The 23,200-nt window shown below is 39.3% G+C and overlaps 1 protein-coding gene across 1 annotated transcript in view; it reads left to right on the top strand.

Annotated features, from left to right (window-relative positions):
• ppm1aa (protein phosphatase, Mg2+/Mn2+ dependent, 1Aa) overlaps positions 1–23,093 on the top strand; it is a 32,282-nt gene extending 9,189 nt beyond the window's left edge. The window contains exon 6 of the mRNA XM_077730814.1: positions 23,029–23,093. Within this exon, the coding sequence (XP_077586940.1) occupies positions 23,029–23,031 (3 nt within the window). The 3' untranslated portion in view covers positions 23,032–23,093. The remainder of the gene's footprint in view (positions 1–23,028) is intronic.
• Positions 23,094–23,200: the final 107 nt, after the last annotated feature.

The following is a 23,200-nucleotide window of genomic DNA, read 5'->3' on the forward strand; positions in this document are numbered from 1 at the left end:
TGAAAACGGTATTTAAAAAATTTAGCTCAGAAATTTATTTTTCAGATAACTGCTAACAGATAGAGTTTTACTGTCACCTTTCCTTTTAGATACATTTTCAGAGAGTTCTACTTGATTGTGCTTTTCTGCTCTTATTGCTCAGAAGCCTTCAGGTTTGCTGATTGTAATGAATGAGAAACAAAGTGACTGTATTCCGTATCGCTAAAAGTGGAATGAGTTTTTAAATAACTTGGCGTTAATACTTTTTTTTTCCCCCAACCATCACATGGCTTCCACCATCCCTAGACCCCCCCATTGAACATCCTAACAATAACTCAAAACCATGTATTCACGACACCCCATTTGTGAAAGATTGTTTTTCTCAATGCCATTTGCGACAAACCTCCGATCCGGATCGGACGTCGTTCACCGTCGATGGCAACTAATTTATTGATTGGACTTTTTTTTTTCCCCAGCGTGTCCCTACGTGCAAGTCGTAATCACTGATTCTGTGCGTAATTATTTTTCTTCGGAAAATATAATTGCACAGAAAGAAACAAACGACAAAGACTTTCTTTGTCAGCCGGATTCTCATAGAAAGAACGAACGAAGAAGATATGAATAGAATTTAGACGCCCTCTTGTACATAAATAATTGATGTACGTACCTTGTTTTTTGGCGTTAACGGTGTAACCCTTATAGGAGTCAGGTTCATTTGCGGCCCCTCCACTAACCCTCGCCTCCCTCCTCCCTGCCCACCTCACTTTTCCAACTCATCATAAGCTCACCGATTTGCCTTACCCTCCTCCCTCATCATGTCGCTCCCCTTAAAGCTACTTGTTGAACAAAACAAAAAAAACAGACTAGGAAGAAAACGCTGCTCGTGCTCACGCTAAGGTACTTAAGCTAAGGAGGAGAGAAAAAGTGACACGTATGTTAAGCTTGTTTTTTTTTGGAGTAACAATGTTGAAATGTTTATTTTTTTGTTTGTTTTTTTTCTTCCCTACTGCAGTGTCATAAGTTAAACACGAGTGTGTTAACATGGTGACCTCGAGAGCATTGCAAATGTCTGCTCTGCTATATTTATGAGTACATTCAAGAATAGCTTTGGAGTGCTGTAGATAATAATTGTCAATGTGGATTCAGATGCTTCTCTGAGGCAGCCCCCCCCCCCCCCCCTAATCCCCCTGTGAGTTCATTTATGACTACTGTATATTTTCTATGATATTCCCGCTCCAAAGGAAAAAAAAAAACGGAAAAAATGTTTCGGGGAGGGGGAATTGTTTGTGTTGTCAGTTGAACAAATTGCATTCCTCGCTTGTGGATTGATGCATTTCTCTCCCCGCTCCTTCAATTTTTGACCTTCCCTTCCTTTTCTTTCTTTTTTTTTTTTTTTAGCCTTTAAAGTTTGAATAAAGTTTCTAGTTTGCAGAATGTATTACCAAATAAATGGGTTGTCATCTTGTATCTGGCATTTCATGGCTTTTTTTTATAGTACAATCGGCAGACGAGTTTAGAAATTAATAGTCTGTTTTATCTCTGGAAAGTGGAGTTTATTTACAAATTTTAAACAGCTGACTGGTATAAATCTGGAACATTTTTAGACTACAAACACAACAAATTCCAAATGCCTTGTTTCAACTATTTACCTTTTAACTACTACACACTCAAACGTTCATTTTTATTCATACTGTGGCACCATGTTTGCATTTATCTGGCCCATTGGTCTAATTATTTACATAGACTTATTCAAATGTAGTTATTATTCAATAAAGACTATTGTATTCATTCATCTTTTTAACCATTTACCCATATGGAGAAACTACTGAATTGAGCTTTATGATAGTCATGGTGTATTTGAGGAATTGTCCATTTGGGAAATTACAATGAATTATCCAAAATTAACCTATCATTTTCAAGTTTTAGACATTGAAATGAAGACCCCAAAAATCCTGCATATACATTGATCCACTGTTAAGCAATTTTGTAAATCAGCAGAAATGTTAACACCAGATGAGACGGAATGCTCAAACCATTTTTTTTTTGTGAACCATCTCAAATCAAAGCGTAAGGTCTCCTTGGTTTGACCCTCTTTGTTGAGTTTCAAATTGCGTTTGTCAATTCAAAGCAAATGTAGTAAAAGACATATTTCCCAAATGCAAAAAAATCATAGTAGTCCCTCAGCACAACCTTGAAAATTTAGTACCAGCCTTTTTCCTCTCTCCCTTTGCAAGTGTCTTGTCATTTTACAAAAAAGTAATTCACCTATTTTGCTTGCACATACTATGAGCCATTATCTCCCCTCCCTGGGCCCTCCCCTCCCTGCTCTTAACACACGATGGTGTTGCCTCATCAGGAACGCCTCTCGTCTCGCCTTGACGCCGATTGTTTTGGGTCAGACGAGTCCACGGCCAGAGAGATTAAGAATCATGGCAGGGATTATGGTTGAAATGTCATCATAATGTCATGAGGCGTGTTCAAAGGTCAAACGTTCAAACGCTGCTCAGTGGTGAACAGTTAACAGATCAGGTAGCACTACTACTGGAGATGTACGGAGTATATTTACACGTTGGCGTCCGCCATTTCCAACCTTTCCCCAATGCTTCCCTCTTACCATTGGCATGGAATCTTTTCATAAAAGGCACATGTAAAGGACAATTTAAAAATAACATCACCTGATGCCTCCTCGCATGCAAACAGCCACCTGTGCGCCGCTAATAAACCTCAAAGCACCGCGTCCAGGCATCATCAAATGAAGCAAATTTGTCATCTGTGCTTCATTGTTTAAGCACATGTCATGCTCTGTTTCTCACCGATGACAAAAGTACAGCGTGCGATAAGAGTTAGTGGTGTCAGGACACAGAGTGTATACACAATTTACTTTCTCTTTGACAAGGTGAATGAGCAACAACCGTTCAGGAGTTTATTCAAGGTTGCCTTGTGAAACTTGGATCGAGTAAATAACTGGACAAATGGAGAAGTAAATGATCTCAACGTCCAAGTGACACAACACCCATATTTTTATTTTTTGGGGTTTTAGTCTGGGGAATGATTTCAAACTATAGTAATAAGTCTAATAATATGATGTGTAATTTATTGATTTTTACAATACTTTACAGTACTTGTACCGTATGTGTATATATATATATATATATATATATATATATATATATATATATATATATATATATATATATATATATATATATATATATATATATATATATATATATATATATATATATATATATATATATATATATATATATATATATATATATATATATATATATATATATATATATATATATATACATATATACATACATACATACATACACACACACATACATACATACATACATACACACACACATACATACATACATACATACATACACACACACATACATACATACATACATACATATGTATATATAGATGTGTATATATACACATACATACACATACATACACACACGTAGATGCACATGTACACATAAGGTTTGGTCTTGACATTCAGCCATTTCTTTTGTTAAAGAGCCTGACAGCTTATTGATAGCATATTGATAAGGTAAGTCACTGCAACTAGTAATAACACTAAAGCATGTTTACTCTTGGCTCCCCCATTTAAAATGGATTGTAAAAGGTCTTCATTCGAATATTCAAAATAGGCAAAAATATGTAAATGGTTTCGTATTTTGTAGTACTTCATTGTAGATGTAACTGAAATATGCACATACCGCAATTCATGTAGTTCTCTGGTTACAATGACCTCGACCTAAGACATTTAGACTTCAAGATGCTGTTGCCTGATCCTCCATTTAGTCCCCTGTGCAGTAGTTTTTTTTTCTTCGCTAGTGCACTGTGCTTGTCTGTTTGTGTGCAAGAAGTATGTTTGCCTTTTTCGCCCTCTTTTTTGACATGATGCTCCCTTCCAAGAAAGCTGGGTCTCGTCGGTTAAAGCCAAAAGAATGGCAATTTGCTATTGCCATGGAAACCAAGCTTAACATCTCAAAAAGAACGGAGAAAAGGGAGCAGCGAAAGCTTTTCTCACTTGGCAGCAATGATTCAATGATTAGTTTATAAACGAGCATATCAAGCATGGCTGACATTATCCCAACCACTGTGGCCCCCACATGAGGCGATTTACACAAGCCACTGCCCCAGGAATCCTCATTATCCTTCGCCACTGTAAACCAGGACATCAAATGACGCGGGGTGATTAGGGGACCGCTCGTTAGCACCGGCACCTTTCCCCGTCGAAGCTCGTGTCGGCTCCCAGCGTCGCGTTGTGTTCCCTCAATCCCAAACGCGCTGACTGGAAGATTTAGGATTAATGTCAACTCCCGCCGACGGGTCATCAGGGCTTTGGCGCCCAAGCTGTGGAATTTGTTGACAGCTGCCCGCCATCGCCACCACTCGTGTCCGTCGCTTGCGGCTTTTTTTTCCCCCTTGCAAACGGTAGGCAAGAAGCTGTGCCTCTAAAAGACCATTACTCTAAAAATGTTAGTAGGCGCAAATGTCGCAGTATCTCAGAAATACCACGTTTTCTTAAGATGTTCTCTTCAAAGTAACACATTTGTACTCCCTATTAAAACATAGAATATGGAAGGGAAAATTGTGAATCAGCTGGTGTCTTATACGAGAGAAATTGTACAATTCAATTCTTATACGCGGAGGCGGCTAAAATGCGAGAAAATATGGTAAAAGAGAAACCCCTATTCCATTTTTTTATTCGGCACCCAAATATTTGTTAAAAACAGCCGTCAAACGTAACTCAAAGTGAAATGTGCTCAAATGAATGGTTACAAAAGCACTTCAAGTGACTTTTTAACACTAAACTGCAATACAACAGATAAACCACTATATAATGAATTTGAAGGAGAAAAAAAAAGAAAAACATGAGAAACCAGAAGCATAATATGTGACAAAAAGTTCAATTTGCAGCTCTATGATGACCAACAAACTTATCCTCTTTCCCCTCCTGCTGTGACATGACAAAAAAAGTTCCCCAAAAGTTCCCCACAAGTCCCAAATGGTTCCACTTTCATGTTGAAGGTTCCATAAACCCCGATTATGATGATGGAAGTCTTATGATGTATTGTGACATTTTGGTTTGCGCTATATTCGCACAAAAGCAAGCGAGGGCCTCACAAAAGGAGGCGGCATTGTCTGCTGAAGGGCAAGAATGAGATGAAATGCAATTATATGCTGAATGGCATTTTCTAACAACCTCGTCATCTCTGGACAGTATATGTGTTATTGTTAGGAGGCACACCTAAAGGCGCCACATTATTTATGTACCTTTGTGCCTTATCTTCTGTCAATCTATAACAGACATTTTTTTCAGCTATTTGTGCAAGACCACGTATTGTCATTTACTGTATTGATGTCACAGTTGGAAAAATTGTTTTTCTTTTGTATACACACACAGCCTTTTCTCATATCCAGTGTGGTGGAGTGTCTGTCGCGGCTCTGTGGCAATTTTCAAAACGATATTTGGAGTGCCTCATTCATTTGGCCTCCTCGACACTCGATGCGTTTTGAGTTTTCTTTTTATATGTACACGTGAGTGGGGGGGTTGCACTTTTGGTAAGTGGAGACTTAATCTACCTCTTTAACTCATTTGTCACCATCCACGGCAAAAGACGTCCAATCTGTTTAACCCTTTGACTGCCTAATGCAAATTTTGGTTCAAACTTAAACAGTCATGACAGGACTGAGTAGCAAAAAATGCAAAGGATGCCGAAAAAAAGCATGCCATATGGCAATGTAAATTCTAAAATAATGCAAAATCTAAGATATTGCACATTGTTATTGCACAGAAGGGATTGCGTGTCGTGCTAACGCAAGTTCGACCAATTTCATAAGTAGAGTAGAGTCCAACTAATTTCATAAGTAGAGATACCACTGAATGAATTGCTATTTTTGAATGGGATTTGGTTTCCACAACATCAGAAAATGATACAAAAGAACAAAATAGGTTCATATACTGTAAGTAAAATGAAAATTCTCAGAAGCATAAATCCTCTCCCCATCAGGCAGCTAAAAGGTTAAATTGGGATGGCCGCCAGCGATCATTCATTCGTCTGCCAATGACGGCCCGCACGCCACTCATGGCATTTAACTGTCAATACGGTGTCATAAAATCCACCCCACTAATGTACATTTAGCAGATTGTGTGCATGAAATCTGCAGTGATGAACGCCGTTTGTCGTGCATGTGCCCGCTTGACCGAGCCCATCACCACCATCACCACAATTCACCTCCGCCATGCTCTTCTCCTCCTCAGGATTCCAACATTCTCTTCTTCCGTGGTTTCAGCTAAATCAAGCATCCATTGCCATCTCTTCCTCCTGCATTAGTGTGATCCATTTACCCATCTGACACCATTGACCAGTCATTTATTTCAACCTCGTATTTCATGATTTCTTTTCATCTGCCATGCTTTTTGGTGCCCCCGCACTCCCTCTGAGATCCATTGCAGATTAGAAACTGTATAGTCAAGATCAGGGATGTCAAACTCAGTTTGGTATGTGGACCACATTTATGCCAACTAGATCTCATGTGGGCAGGACCAGTTTATTTTTACCTATAAAAAGGTAACTCATGGCACTGAAAAACCAGCATCCACAGCCTTTTTGAGTGAGTAAAACCTCTATCGTAAGCAAGTGAGTCAATTTTATGTCATTTGAGTGTACTTATAGGTCACTTCTTATTTGGGAAGGAATTTCCGGACTACTTTCTGTGTATCGTTGCTTTCTGATGATTTTTGGGCATTTCCAGGTTAGTTCCTGTTGGTTTTACATATTATAAACGTGTGTATGGACTGAGTGTGTCTTCAAATAAAACCTTGAACTCAATTTCCCTGTACATTTATATTTGATATCAGCATATAAAGGAAACAAGGGAGTATTTTTGAAACCTTTGAACACTTTCGTGCGTATTTTTTTGGAGTATAAGCCGCATTGGAGTATAAGTCGCACCAGCCAAAAATGCACATTCAAGCAGTAAAAAAACATCCAAGCTGCACCGGAGTATAAGTCGGAACAACCAAAAAATGCACAAAAATATAAGTCACACTGGAGTATAAGTTGCATTTTTGGGGGGAATGTATTTTATTGAAATCCAACACCAAAAACATACATGTCATTGTTAATAATTTCACACATAAATTGCACTCCCGTCCAAACTATGGACTCGGAAAAATACGGTACACAGATAACAATGTTTTACCGAGTGCATCAATCAATACTTCACTTTTCAGCTACTAAGAACAAGTGAGTCTTTCCAAGCAGAAGTCATTAAGACCTCTACAACTTCCCTTTCCAAAGTGCCAATGATTTTCCGTCTGCGTGGGGAAGATTACTATAATTTGGCCTCTGGCTCCTCCGCCGTCCATTCATCACGCCAATCTTTTTGAGAAAAGCTGTGTTTTGCATAAAGACGCCTACTGTCGCCCTGGCGCATCCGGCCTTTGCGTACAGCGACACAATTCATCAACAGGTGGGGAGGAAATATGTTGTCGGTTAGGAGAGGGATGGAGGAGAAAAAAAAAGTCATTGGCGAATGGCCGTTGTGGGTCTGAAGGAGGACTTCCTCGCTCGGGACACAGCGGGAACGTCAATCGACAGCTGCGGAGGCATTTATACAAAGCTTAATTCATGTCTGACAGTCATTATTTGAGTTTTTTCTTCTTCTTAAATTCGTCCGCAAACAGGCTCGGCGTTATCCTCCCCAAACGCCGGCTTTCCAGCTCTGATAAAGTATATTCACATCTTCGTATTTGAGCGAGAATGAACGGCGGATTGCTTAAGTGTGAATAAAATTGGCCACGGGGGTAATGGGAAGGCAGACGAAGGCATTTAAGTGCTATTTTGATTTATAATGTTTTCCCTTTAATCTCTTTGATACTTTTCATTTACAAGTTGGGATACTTGGCCTTGCCATCAGCAATATTTTATATATTTTCATTTTAGTTCTCTATATTCTTTTTTAAACATCACGCCCGGATCTCCTTTGAATGATGTTTTATGTTAAATATGCTTTTTGTGGCCCGGAAAAGGTATTTAATCAAGATTAACCTTGGTATTTTTGTAGCCATTGGCCCTCTTTGTGAGGTTTCATTATATACAACAGTCCCACATTGCGATCTGAGCCCTGGTGGAAATATTTTTTTTAACAAGTTGCAAAAGAATTCTTTTTAGTTTTACCACTGTAATGTACGGAATGTTAAATGCTGCAATTTATACATGCGGGTCTATTTTGCAAATTTGGTTGCCATTAGCAAATTTCGCTTAAAATAATTTCAAAAATGTTCCCAACTTATTCAGACTAAATTATAATAGTAGCAATGTTGTTGTTATTAGTTGGGAAACAGAAGATGTCATGTCTTTTTGTTCATTCTTTACAGACTTTACTCACAAACTGCCATTGATTGACAGCAATGGACATCCAAAACATTTTCATTGAGATGGCTTAAAGTGATCATTTGCTGACTGTCCTCCCAGTTAAAATGTTTTTTTTTTTTGCATTTACAGTCAGTCCTCCTTGTCTGAATGAATTGGACGTCTATTGTTGTCAATGGTGGGCATTTAGGTAAATACCAAAAAGCTGAATTACTAAAAACTTTGTGGTGTTTTTGAAGTCATTTCCATAGTGTAGTGGTTTCATTCACTTAGATTTGATGAGTTTTGTACCAAATTTGAACTCTCATGCATGAATTTATTTTTATTTTTCACTGGGCTCTCATTTAAGTAACTCCCATTGACAGCACCAGACGTCCAATCCATTATGACTGGGAAAGGCGAATGAACACCCCTCCCACAAGACGTCTAATCGATTTTGCCGTCAATGGCAAATTTAAATGACCGTCCTGTAAAGAATGAACAAAAAGTTATGAGACTTCTGGACAGCTTGCTAATAATGAGTTGATTACTTGATTCAGGTGTTCTAGAGGAGGGATTAAAGCCATTTCTAAGTATTGTTTTGCCAAGAAAGGATATGTATTTGCAAACTCCTGCAGGAACTACTACTCTTGTTAATGTCCGTTGACGTCTTTCAGAGCTGGAGGATCCTCTCATTGTCTGTTGCCAAAGAGCAGACAAAGTACTTCTCTTGGGTGGTCCCACTGGTTAGAATACACTCAGCACTTGTTGATTTACGGCTCGCGGTTCAACTGCTGCCAATTATAGTGAAAGGCTGTCAGTCTGGACCCAAAAAAAAGAGGTGTCCGTCCGTGGATCTTCTTGTGAGGATGGCAAGGCGGAAGTGGACAAGAGATTACGGGCCGACATCCGGAAGCAGGTAGGACTGAATTCATACAAACCTTGTTTAACTTTCATGTGGAACCAATTTGTTAACCTGTGAACGAACTCCCATTGAAACAGTTGTTCCAGTGTTTTTTTTTTTTAATCTTTAGTGAAGGAATACTATGAAATAATTTCCTTTTAAGCAAAATCCATTTCAGATCAAGCATTTTGTGTTAAAACAAGTAAATGGCTTATACTCTGCTACTTTGAAACATCCCAAAACTCTATTTCATAGACTGATATTTGTCAGAATGTAGTGTACATTTCATAATCTGAATGATTAAGATCAGCCCTTAATGTCTATCGTCTTAATTTTGGGCTATGTTGACTAATTTGGCCAGTTCATATTTTGTGTTTTCATTATTCTCCATATGGCTCTCAAATTGATTTGAAACTGTCTTGCTCTCTTTTAAGTAAACAATATTATTGCTGTGACACAAATACCAAAACATACTTCATCTGAATTTCCATTATTACACTGGTCAAAATAAAAAAAATCGATAAATGTAGCAGATTGAATTTGAAAAAAATATATCTACTACATAATAAAATCCTACCACTGTGTTGTTTCCCCATTCAAACAATTCCACAACACATTTTTTTTAAATGATCAAAACTCCCAAAACTCAAATGGTAAATGACAAATCAAGATATGGCCCCATGAAAGCAATCTATGGCAGATAACCTGACCATTTTAAATCGCACCCTGATAAAATGTTGCCCGGTAAACTGGCATCTCTTATGGTTGTACACGCCCGTTAAGCGATTGTGTGGCTTCAGTTTCATGCAAGCCAAATCAGCAGCTGCCCGTCGAGGTCGCGCACTCTTGAGCGGTTCTCCGTGACCTTGTCAAACGCAATCACCAGGCTAACGCGGGACTAGCGTTTTCTCCTTCTTGCGTGTAGACATAATCTCTGTAATTGGTGTCAGAGGTGGGGTCCTTATGGTGAAAGTTCCGTCCAAAGCCACGGCACTGACGTGCTCTATACTCGCGTCGACACTTGAGCAAAACAAATAAATGGAGCGGGAGTCTCTTCCGTGAGCTGGAGAATATTCTTAATCTCTTTTGTGAGTCTTTGCGGGTGGGGGGAGTGTTTTTTTTTTTTTTTTGGCCCCTTAGTCCGGCCTTCCAGCCACTTAAGATGACGGGATCCTGGGTTTTAAAGTCAATCCCACCTAAGACGACTTTTTAAAACCTTGGTTTTACACCTGCTCCATTCCAAAGACGTTGACCCGATAAAAGAAATTGGATCTCCTTTTAGCTGTTGCAAAATCCTCAATTGAAGGTTTTATACCAACCAATGTGCTGGATTTTCTGCTTAAGGTTTAATTTACTCTATTTTTGTGGATTTGTTAGGTATTTAATTTAGCAAATCTGATACGTGGCTATTTTCATGCACTGATTTTGCCTATAAATGATCTCGAAATTGCAGTGAATAAAAATGTACTACTTTAACGTGGCATTCAGCTGTGGCGTTTATTTTTGAAGGTAGCTTGATATTATTTTGAAAGCACTTAACGCTTTAGTATCAGCACTTGACAGAATGGGTTTTAACCAAATACTACACATATGTATAGTCGAATCGTGAACATCCAACGCATTAGAATGACCTCTTCCAATAACAATTTTGAAAACAAGGAAATGTGCAGATCATCATCTTGGTGTCGGTGTTTGTTGCTTTTATTTCTAAAGCGTTTAAAGGAGATTGATTTATTAACAGTAAACCTTTAATTTGTAAACCAATCCTACAAATTCTGTGAGCAATTATATGCTATTCTGCTAGATGGCAATTAACCCCTGTATACACTTTTTGTGACATTTTACCATCACCGTCCGCCACAAGATTTTTTTTTTGAAACGTCAAAGTGAGTCTGGAAAATGCAGATCTATATTGTGTTCTTTTTTAAATGGAAGCATATCTCAAAAACCCGATCATCAGTGACTTTTGCACGATAGGCCGTCGTCGAGTTTAAGGTCAAACCCAACGAATGCACCTGAATACAGGCCCACCAATGTCCGCCCTCTGTCCTCCCTCTCACCTGCGACCTCTCAGCAAACTGGCGCTTTATGCTTCGACCCCCCACACCCCTAACGAGAAGCGCGCACCCTGACTTCAATTCACGGGGAGTGCCAAAAGAATTCAAAAGAAACGTCGACTTTCTGCACGCGTGATTGACAGACATTGCTGAAGGTTCAGGGAAGATTTAGACAAATGTGAATGACTTAAACCGTGTTTTCCACCAATGCTAAATTCGTATTTGCAGGGTCGCGGACCCCTTTCAGCCTGAAGAGGCAGTTAAGATTTTTTTTCCCGGGCCCACCTGAATGCTTCTCACTTTTTTACCGAGAGTAGAAAAAAAAAATTCGGCTTAATGAACGCAGCGTGTTGATAAAACAGGAAGTAAATGTCTAAAAGGTGCAAGTAATGGCTGAATGCCAACGGGCCAATGGGTGCCCATTGAGCCGCTAGCCCGAATGCTCCCACTAATAGCCCGTTTCAGTGAAGTAGCAGCAGGAATGCTCACCCTCTCAATGCTTCCCAAGTCGGGAATGGCGCATGGCGGCGTTCCCATTTTTGTGGACGTGTTTCGCCCGCTTGTCATTCTACTTTCCCCAGAGCAAAGAAAGGAAAAACTCCCTCTGGCGCGCTGGCTAGTCCCGTAATGAACGGGGAGACGACATATTTATGTTTTGCCCAGAGAACACTTGAAACACAAGAGGGGTACAAGGAAAGAGAGCCTCGGTCTTTTGGGCCGTTTTCAATATTGCCCCCCTCGGTGGCCCGGGGGGTAAGTGAGGGGTTTGCTTCTTTACAATCCTCAGGTGACCGGGGGGCGGGGGGAGAAATAGTGTGGCCTTAACAAGCCCGAATGAAAAAAGAACATCATTTTCATTATGCAGTCAAACACAATTACAAGCAAATGTTTTCTCTGTGGAGCTGCCCCTGCTTTCAGGGTCTTTGTCCCCGGCTCCTTAGTGTGTGCAGAGAAAGGACCCGCTGGTCAATGGGCGGCTGAGTGGCGTGTTCAGCGGAGGCCCACATCCTCGGCCCCCGGCACAGAATGCGTTTTGTTCCCAGAGCGCCCATACATTGGGAGCAGATTTGTTGAATTAGAGAGCGCAGCGGGAGACGGGGACGCGTCGGCTAAGCGATGGGGAGGACTTGTTGCTAGGTGACCCACACACAACTGGAGGATGCCACTTTTCAGAGCCTGGTACTCCTTGGCCAATTTTATTCCTTTTATTTTTTCTTTTTTTAACATTTGACACACCACCAATACTAACGCTCAATTCTCATCTTCTCTAATTTATCAACGCAAAGAACTTGAGGTGATTCAAATAAATGGAACCATTTTACAATAACTTTGGAAATATTCTAAAGTAGTAATATGGAGGACCGATGTTGCTTCCGTAGGCAAAAAATAAGGTGTATTACCTTTACTGTATTTGAGGTACTGGGTAGTGTCACGTATGACACGAAACATTAGTGTCATAAAGACACCCTGCGCTATCAGCAATAAAAAAAAAGGAGAGGAAAAAAAACGGTCTTTTCCCGAGGCTTTTAAGTGACACACAAGGTCAGACAGAATTTTTCCCTCTCTTATAGGCAATGCTGCCAGGGAATTTTGCCATTTCAAACTTGTAGGAAAAAAAAAACATAACCTTAAATATATCATGTGTATGTGTATGCTATTGTTAACTGTGGAATATTTCATTGAAACTGAATAGACATTTTAGAATTGCCCTTTTTTAAAAAAAAATTTAAAGTGCTTATTTCTGTATTCCGGTAAAATAACCTGACACATAATTGTTCATTTGAAAAACCTAATACGAGCATAAATGGTTTAGAGAGAAATCACGGACTGATAAATGTATGTATTGTTTTGAAATGCATGCAAATAAACTGCATTTTTTTCTTTTTCTTTTATTTATTTAGCATTTTTTGGACATTAGGAATTTATAATTTTCAGTCATTATTAACTCACTAGTGACTATTATTGGCCATTAAAAAAAAACAAGAGATAACCCCATTTTTGGCTCGTGTGGATCGCAGTGTTAACATTTGTTGCCATTTTAATATGTTTTTGTTTTACATTAGTTGTTATATGTGTATATATAAATATATATATATATATGAAAAGGATTAAAAACAAATAGAATTCTTGTGGCCCTCAACTCCCCAGGGTTTTTGTTTCGTTTTACATTTCATAGTATTTCTTGTTATAAGTATTACTTTTTTTTCCCTCTCTGTATTACTGGTTGCTTGCCATGGATGAGGTAGATTACCATTAATTCAAACTGGGAGGAGTGGCTGTGAAAGCTCATCTTTTAGTCCCATTGATGATGCAAATATATCCAATCTATTATGATAGCAATTATTATTATATATATGTTTAATACTTATTAATCATTATTGTATTTTTACATATCTTTGTAGTATAAAAAGATTGATAAATATAATAATGTTATGAAAAACTTAGTTAAAGAAATTAAGATGAATTAAAAAAAAGACATTTACACTGGTCACAGACCCAAATAACAAAAGTTTTGTTTTGTTTTTTGTTTAATGGTACTTTGCTCATTCCAAATTGACGGTAGAAATTCAGGGTTGGTGTCGCTCCTATTTGAAAATCCGCCTGAAGGTAGAAAAAGAAAAAAAAAAGATCCATTGTTGAGTTAAATCCCCACCTTGTGCCGTCCTAATCCTTTTCACCGAGGAAGCAAGCATCTTTACTCTTTTGTGCTGACTCTGGTTTATGAGAACATCAGGGCACACCTGTGCCCTGAGAAAATTTCCCCTGCCCTCTGTAAAGCTGTATTATTCAGCGCAAGGCCATGCTAGTCAGTCTTTCTAAAAGCATTTGGAAGATTGCAAATGGTCCTTCAGCCAGGCACAAAAAGAAGAAAGATACTGTTTACAATATTCTCTATTCAAGTGTGAAACGCGCAAACGCTTCCAAACACAATTTCTGCTTTACGTTTGACAAAATAACCTGTGATATGCTATAGCTTCTGTATGATGAAAGAAGTTTCTAGCAGAGTTTATTGTATTTCTATCAAATGATCAACACATTCATATTACTAAGTGTATTTAATATGAAAGCAACGGCCTTGTAAGCAGTCATTTCTTTTTATGGCTGCAGTTCTTGTTGCTCAGTTCTTTAAATGGTCGCTCCGTTTTCATTTTGGGCCTAAAAAAAGAAAATCCATTTCGGAGATGCGCGGACGCCATTTTGCTGCACGAGTGCAGTATGACTTCAACCCTTGATAAGAATATTACATCTAGCAATTGTGAGGAAAGAAAGCTCTAGTTCAACTAACTACCAGTGGCGGTCCGTGAATTTCCTAGTGACGCCTTCAGCGAATCAATCCAACCCCCCCTCAGCTTGCGACACATAAAAAAAACATCAATAATAACCTCATACAATTGAAATATTATTTAGGAATAGAGCCCTATTTTATTCACCAACTCTGTATTTGGGAAATTTCACTGTCACAGTAGGAAGAGGGTGAGAATACAGACACAGGAAAAGATAGAATCGATAAAATACCCCAATAAGAAAGTTCGATGAAGACTACCATGTGGTAGGAGTACACTAAGACTTTAGTTTATTAAATGTGTTCAAGTGTAACACTGAAATGATATGAACAAAAGTACACAAGTAGATAAGTGTATGTAACCATACCCACAGTTAAGTGTGTAATAATGTAGTTTATGTTTCAGTTTGTCAAATATTTGTTGCCATTTGTTATCCAAATCTTGAGCACTTTTTTTTTCTCTTCATCCAGGAGATATTTAGATAATTTGAGAAGAATTAAAGGCTGTTATGAGACTGCTCATATTAGAGGAGTATCGCTTGTGCATGAGCCGATTGGGTCCACTGCCACATCCATGGTATTGGCCGGCTTCCATACGGCAGCTGAGATAAGACCGTATTAATGCTGTCTCATCCTCTGCTTTAAGTGTTGCAAAGTCTTTGGCAGGGCTTTAATAGCTCAGGAATCCACAATCTGTCAATTTGCTCAAAGACGAGAAACTATCCCCTTCTAAATGCTTTGATACTTTAAACTTGTTTCCCTTCTTCTACTCTTTAACTTATTTTCTGCACATTATATTCCCCTGGCTTCAATATGATTGTGATCCTCTCAGCCAGGCCTGGTTTACGTATCACAAAGCTACGGATTAAAACTTTTATCAATCATAGCTTCTTCTCGACTCAGACGTTTTGTTTGAAAGGCTACCTCAAGGAATCCAGCGCTTGGGTATACTATAACATCCCGCTCATTTGCACTGACCCCAATCTTTAGCACATCCGATGATTTAATCTTCCCTGGCAGGAGCACCCAGAGAGCCCCTCTGCTTACCCTCTGAACATGCATTTTTAATCAGTATATTAAGATGTCACATAACAGTCTGAGCTCATCATCTATGCCGCTGGTCATAGCACGTAAGACTTTGGCTATTTAGAGCTCGATTAGGCCCAGTCTACAGTTTGAGAATGACGACGGAAAAAACCCAGCTCTGAGTGAGGGTCAAACAGAGATGAAACCTGATATTTGAGTCTCTTTAGAAGCCACCCAGAGATGCCGCGTGGCCACAAAGAGAGATGATCATTTGAGTCATCTCCTCAAGGTCTCTAAGTCTCCATCGAGTCCCGTCTTTGTAGCGCAAGACTGATGATGCCACCCCGGCGCACCGTGAAGCCGGCGCTCGGATAAATATTTGACGGCATGCGAGTGGAGAAAGCGAGATGACTCTCAGCCTGTCACTTGTGTTTTGGAGTCGCGACATCAAGCGGAGACCTGCTCGGTGACATCTTCTAACTCCAGCAATCACGTGAGGGTGCGTGTACACCCGCCGCCCTCTCTTACCCTGTGTACACTCATAGATAGCCCTGTCAACCACATCCTGTCACGGGCGCCGCCCTCTAGGTCCAGTGATGAGCTATACGGGCGCGCTGTGATGGGGCAGCTCTGCCCCCTCTCGCGCCCCTTACCTACTTTTAGACAGCTCCCTTCATCCTAATGAGCTCTGTCACAGTGGCATTTGACATAAGCCATCAATAAAACACAGCTGACAGACAGTCAGACTCTCGCTGGCCTTTCGCCTCCTTGCAGTGCAAACAACTTACCATCCTGAGTTGCACTTTTGATGCAGTGGCAAAAGCTGAGCAAAGGATTATTCAGCTTCAATGGCATTGCACAGTTGTGGTGGGGTTTGCTTTTCGCAATTGTTGGTAAATGGAAGGAATTACGTTCTGGAACCCATAGTCCAGATTAGGGTGACTGGATGTCAGATCAACTTTTCCTGGAACACTGGAGAACCAGGAGAAAACCCATGCAGGCCTCGGGAGAAAATGCAAACTATACAAAACAGTGAATGAAGTTCTCTAAAGCAACAATTTCACTTACAAGTGGCTTGTCATTTGGGAAAGTGATAATTGCATAAAGTAGTATGATTGCATTTCTAAAATTGGACACCTTTTTTTCCAGTTTTATTCTCTGTGTCAAAGTTCTGGTCTTAATTAAGCGGGCTATTAAACCAATAAGCATGCGAGATATGGTTTTAAAAAATGCATAAAGCTGTTATTATTCTTTTGTATTGTTATATGTAGTTGGGGTTTTGGGATGGATGTGTTTGCACATAACTTTACTTAGCCCCAATCAAGCAATTACTATGTTCATTACTTCGACTACATGATGCCTTTTTAGTCGGTATATTTTACGCCGAGAATTTCTTTTCAATTGGCGTGCAGATCAGGACATAGAACTCATGCTAAAGAGACGATGCATAAAGGTCACTGAAGAAAGAGCTGCTACGTAGCAGACAAAAGAGCAAGTCTGTCACAAGAGACGTTTATTGACAGTTGTGTCGCGTGTGTATGTGTGGCTAGTAAATAGGACCAGAGACAGGCTGTAGACAATGTAAAGTGGAGGTGAAGCTCAGGGTGGCACGGGTGCCGCGTGGTGACCTGTGCTCCAACTCACGCACCGTGTAGCTACCCGGCGCCAGAGGACCTCCTGACCGTGATGAGTTTTGACTCCTGTCACCTTCGGGTGTTGTCAAGATCCTCTGACACGCTCATGGATTTTCTCTCTTCTTTTTTTTTTTTTTTGTTCAGCTTTTCTATTGCACGGAAATGGGTGAACCGCACAGGCTGATCTTTTGAACTTTTCTCAAAACAAGCCTGCAGATTGTCATATATTTTGATGATATTTAAGCTACTTTTTTTTTTAGGTGAGGAGCGTGTGCACTCTGGAGTAAAAGTGACTGAGAACGTGTGGGTGTCTTTTAGAGGGAGGTCTGAAAACAGAGCATTCAATCAACTGCCCTATTTATTTATGACTGTTGCTTCTGTAGATGCGGCACAGAAGCACGTAAACTGAAAAGCTCTTCTTGATTTTGTCGAACATCTCTTGTGTGACTTCGATTGCCAGACTTGGGCGTATTGAAAAGAGAAACCCGGAGCTCATAGTTCACTCGGTCTCACAAAGACGCCGGCTGAGAAACGCATAGTCCGCCTCGGGATCTTGATTTGTCGTACCCTCGCTCAGATGAAATCCATATGTTGTCACTAGAGTTTCAATGTTGTTTTTTTGTTTTTTTTTCTGTCCTTAGCTGATTGCATGCCTGTATTTACTTCTCCTAATGGCTAGCTGGGCATTTTAGCTCTCACTGTTAAAATATTGCATCTCACACATAATCACGGTGGTTGCGGAAGTCGTATATAGGTGGTGTTTTTGCTCATTAACTTTCTCTGCGCTATATGACTCTGGAAGACACAGGTTATATATGGGAGTGTTGTCTAATGTGCCGCTCCTCCCCAACACACACACACACACACACACACACACACTTTCATTTAGCCACTTTCTGACCAGAAATTGACTGCATTCGAGAGTGGAATGGATGTAATAATTGCTTGCACTCTATAACATACTCAGTAAATGCACCCGCCTTAGGAATAAAAAAGTGAAGGATAAGAGGGCTGGATTCAATGTATCTCTAATGGATTTTTGCAAAGCATTTGCAGTTCAATCTCACGCTATTGTCTGTTTTGCAACCAGCAAATATGCTTTAGTTTACAAGTGTGACTGGCAGAGGAAGCCAGAATATAGCGATTAGGGCCAACATTTTGGATAGCTTTGTACGTTTGTTCTGCTTTTATCTTGCAGAAATAAGCAAATATACATTTACAAGCTTGAGCTAGTTAGTGATGCTTGGTATTAAGCAAAGAAATCCAGATAGATGTGGAAGTTAAAAAAAAAATTGGATCCTTTTTTTTAAGGTTGGAATTCTTGAAGGTATTCCATTTTCAAGCAGTACCCAGAGAAAACCCAGGTAGAAATAGGGAGAACAATATTGTGCAATATTTTACAATTACCTTGCCCGGATGTGACTTTTTAAATTACTACTTATTTATGTTTTTACTGGGAAGCATGCACTTTGTGGGGTAGCACCACTAATTTTGTTTTACGCAGTTGTTGTATATATTGACAAAAAGGCTTTTGATTTGATTGAACATGGAAATTCCAATGTAATATTGAAATATATAAAACATAGTTGCAAAAGGCAAAAGCATATAACACTAATGTTAGTATTTTCTAAAAAAAAAAAAAGTTATGTTTTGAGCATCATGTTAGCACAGTCAGAAAAAACTGCAAACGAAGACTGGAAGTTTACTAGGTTTGGTTAATGAAACAACTTGATTCAATTCATTTGTGAAGTTGATGTTTAATTAACTGCAATGAGTCTTGTGTCACACTAAGTGCAAATTCCTGTCCTATTCTTTCCTCACTGCAATCACTACTTTATTCATGTTGTGAAATCCCAAAATGACAATGAAAAACACACAGATGGATTTAATTATTTTAATAACTGGCCAAATAATTTAATTATATCATGAACTGTGAGGGTTTGAACTCCTTATATGTTTAGGCCTCCTAATTTCTACAGTTTTGGTCGTATAGTTACTACAAAATCCAGTATTCCTATCTCCTTTTATCCTGCATTTTGGTTGTTTGCTCATATACACTTGTACTTCTGCATACTTTTCTTTCTCAGTACTGATCTCTATAATTCTAACACCTCTCATACCACTCATAAGACATGCTTGTGGCATCTCTTTCGAGCTCTTGCAGTTCAATTAGCATGTGCAAATTGCCTTGAGACAACTTGTGTTTCAATTATGCATGACGCATAATACTGAATAGAATCATATTATCTGTCTTGGCCTCGGTCTGGGATGTCAAATAAGTGTTTGCGGTCTGGGCTAAACATCATTTTGACATAACCTGCGTGGATACAACAATCGTTAGAGATGAGTAGGAAAATGATGCGCTGTAATGGCGAGATGCTCGTGCGTAAGGATGCAACGACTATTTGAGAAAAAATGAGAATTTCATTTGTTTAGTGAGTATTGGGGGTAACTATTTGCAGTATCTGGTACTGGATCAACTTTGAATCTGTCATCTTGTAGCCTAATTACACGTGGTGACCTCATCTAATTGCAAGAAAGTGTTGTCATGTGTTTACATTTCTAAAGTTGATGATGTGTCAATCAGTATTCCATGTAATGCACTTAGTTTTTGTTTTTTTTATTATTGGTGCGACATTGAAAACTGATTTTGTTTCAAGAATATATACGATGTATTGAAATTTGCTTTCCGTGCAGTATTTTTTGGAAATTTTTGAATTAACATGAATGAGTGCCTGAGATATTTTCATACTCAAAACCATTTTTAAACCAAATCCTTGAACAAGTTTTATTTACGTAGAACAGTCGAGTTGTAATCAAATATTATTTTTTCAAATAAGTGTTCATTTGGCTTCATTTTTGACTTAAAAACAAGCCTTAAACAACTCAGCTTGCTTATTATTTCTTACTATCATCACATTTGTGAAGATAAATCGCTAGAAAAAATTAAGATTAATGGTCGATTGAGTAAATGTTGGTTAGTTGCAGCTCTATTTGTGTGAAAACAAAAGATAGGGGGAGGAGCATGCTGGCTGGGGGAGGACCTTAACGCCTGTACGCGGTCCCGAATTGGCTCCCCCTCGATCTATGTCAACGGGGCTGTCCGTGTGAGTGACAGACGCCCAATGACATCCACTAAGGGCCAATGGGTCAGCGGATAAGAAGTCTTCTCTGTTACCGCAAATCCGCAGATTAAACGTAGCGTCAAGAGTAGAGCGGCCCCGGGGGCAAATGGCTGTGACTCTCTCAGAGCTTGGGCTTAACCCCCCCTGTCACCGCAATGCACGCGGTCAACCTTTTGCGCAGAGTGACTGTTAATTCCCCGCACATGAGCAGACTTTCAGATACACCCGAGTCACACAGAGGTTAAGGGGGTATAGAAACGACATGATATCTTAATTGGAAAGTTAATCCGGCATGGACGGAGAGGGATGAGTTGATGCAACAAAAAAAAAAAATCTCATGGCAGGACTGGTTCACATCGGAGGTTCTCGGTTGAACGCTTGTTTTTGTGGGAGGGGGGGGGGGGGGTGCAGATGGAGAGAGGAAGGTAGTGGAGGTCTGCATGGGATTGTGGCAGAGTGGCTGTTGGTGACAGGCTCTTGTAGCGTCTCGTCTGCTCCACTGATCCCGTGGAATCTGGGTCATTTCCAGCCGCTTCACATGGAACTATATTGCCCATGCACTCCTTCCCTCCTGCTGCCCAGGGCGAGCTATGACCCAACTACGTTCGAATAATGATGAACAGGACACAAAGTAAATGTCTGGTGTTGTCATTGAGAGGAGAAGTGAGCGCCGGTCACCACCCTCGCCATTAGTCTCATTACGTTAGCACCCTGTTTATGTCATGTTTTGTCACGTGTTTGTCTCTTTTCACAGTCTTTTTTTTTTTGGTATTCACTCTCCAGTCAATACTTTTCATTCCTTTTTAAAAAGGGATTACATTCTTTTGGCAAAAATAATAAGGCCATTTTTCACAATTGCTTTTGGTGTTTTTCATGGATTTTTTTTCTTCAGTTATTCATTCAAGCTATAGCGTTTGCTTTATTGATATGCATCAAGAGTCTTAAAAAGATATCTTTTTCTTGATGTGAATGACTTGAATAATAGGACATACTTAAAGACATTTTATTGTCTTCTTTGACACAATGTAGGAAAAACATAAACAGGACTTTTTTTTACATATTTAATATCTTATGAAACTATTATATTGAAATAATGGTATTGATTTCTTTTTAGGTTGTTGGAAAATGATTTAATCATAGTGATAATTCAAAAACGCAGATGTATTTGACAGTCAAAATTGAAATTGAGATGTCGGCTTGGATTGTGGTTGCATTAAATTCCATTTGCTGAGATGAGGGTGCATGAAACGGCTAGACAAAGAAGGGAAAGATGTTTGAATGAGATCCACTGTGTTGATGTGGAGATATTGGTGACAGGAGGCCTTACAGTGACATACATAGGCCTAGACTCCAACTTATTCAACCTTCACATTGTAGATTGTCAAATAATAATGTAGTCATGCAAGATTGTTTTAAAAAAAATCTTTTTTTCCCTATTTGTCCATTTTTTTTTTTAAAAACATCAATTTTTTAAGAGTGTCTATAAACCAGACACATCGCCGCAGACTACACAATTGTTATTTACAGCCCTCCGTTTAAGGGATCAAAAACAAGCCAGTGTTTTATTGATGGGCCTTAGGAAAAGTATTTGCAAATTCAGTTTGGGATGGTGAAGATGAAATATTTAAAGGAAGATAAATATTTCACAGCATCCCCCTTGTGTGTCGTCTATACAGCTACATTGCAGCGTGGTGTGGATGTTGGAAGCATGATCCCTTGTGATAATAATGCATTGACCTTGATCAAAATCACCTCCAGGTCGCCTATAATAGGCTTCATTTGCACATGTTATTTTATTGATTTTTTTTATCCAATTCATGCAAAAGCAAGCTTCTTCAAATGCCTGCTTTTGACTTTTTAATCCAAGACGACACGTCTGCAGTAAACCAGCAAGAGAATGAACAGCTTCCCGGGCAGAAGGCATTTCGTAACCCCGCATCAAGCGTCTATAATTCATGCACAAAGAGCCCGAAGGGGATACAGTGCAGGCCTGTGTGTGTGTGTGTGTGTGTGTTTGTGTATGTATGTGTGTGTACGTACACACGCCGCTGTGAAAATAATATCAGGCCTTTCCGTTAGAATGAACTTTACTACTGTACCCAGCCATGAAATAATCTGACCCGACACTTCAAACCATCTGCGCTATCTATCCGCCCTCTTATTTACTAAATCAGCCTGAGCACAAAACGGAGTGTGGTTGATACTAAAGCCTGCCAGGGACGTTCTAATCCAATATAGACACACATGCACGCGCTTGGAAAAAAAATACAAGTTGCAGTTTTATTCATTTGCTATTGGAACGTTGTATTTAAAAGAAAAAGATTCAAATGTTTATTTGAATTGCTCATTGTAGGCAGAACAAGTGTAATTCCTTTGGAATGGGATGTCTATTAACATCATTGGCAGCTGGTGAGTTAGTTAGAAATGTCAGAATGCAAAATTAAACCAAATTTTAAAAAATAGATTTTATAGAATTGAAAAGAGAAAACTGTTTACAAGAAATAAATCCATTTTGAATGGAAGGAATAGCAAAAAAATATATACAGTTCAGCTAATGAATATATTCCAGTGAGATTTTAAATGACATTTGACTGTAATGTGTGTGTTTTTTGTGTTTGTAATTGTTGCAGTGAAAAGAAGAAGAAAAACAAGCCGTGAAGCACAATAAGCTCGTTGGACACCCAGCGAAAAAAAAAGGTCCAAATGTTTATATATCATCTTTTGAAAAGGGAGGCGCTGAGATGCTCTTCACGCCCGATTGGGCCAACTTGACAGTGATTGACGTGTAGCCATGGTAACCGG

Source organism: Stigmatopora nigra, chromosome 13 (assembly GCF_051989575.1).
Source record: "Stigmatopora nigra isolate UIUO_SnigA chromosome 13, RoL_Snig_1.1, whole genome shotgun sequence".
In the NCBI taxonomy this organism is placed as follows: domain Eukaryota; kingdom Metazoa; phylum Chordata; class Actinopteri; order Syngnathiformes; family Syngnathidae; genus Stigmatopora; species Stigmatopora nigra.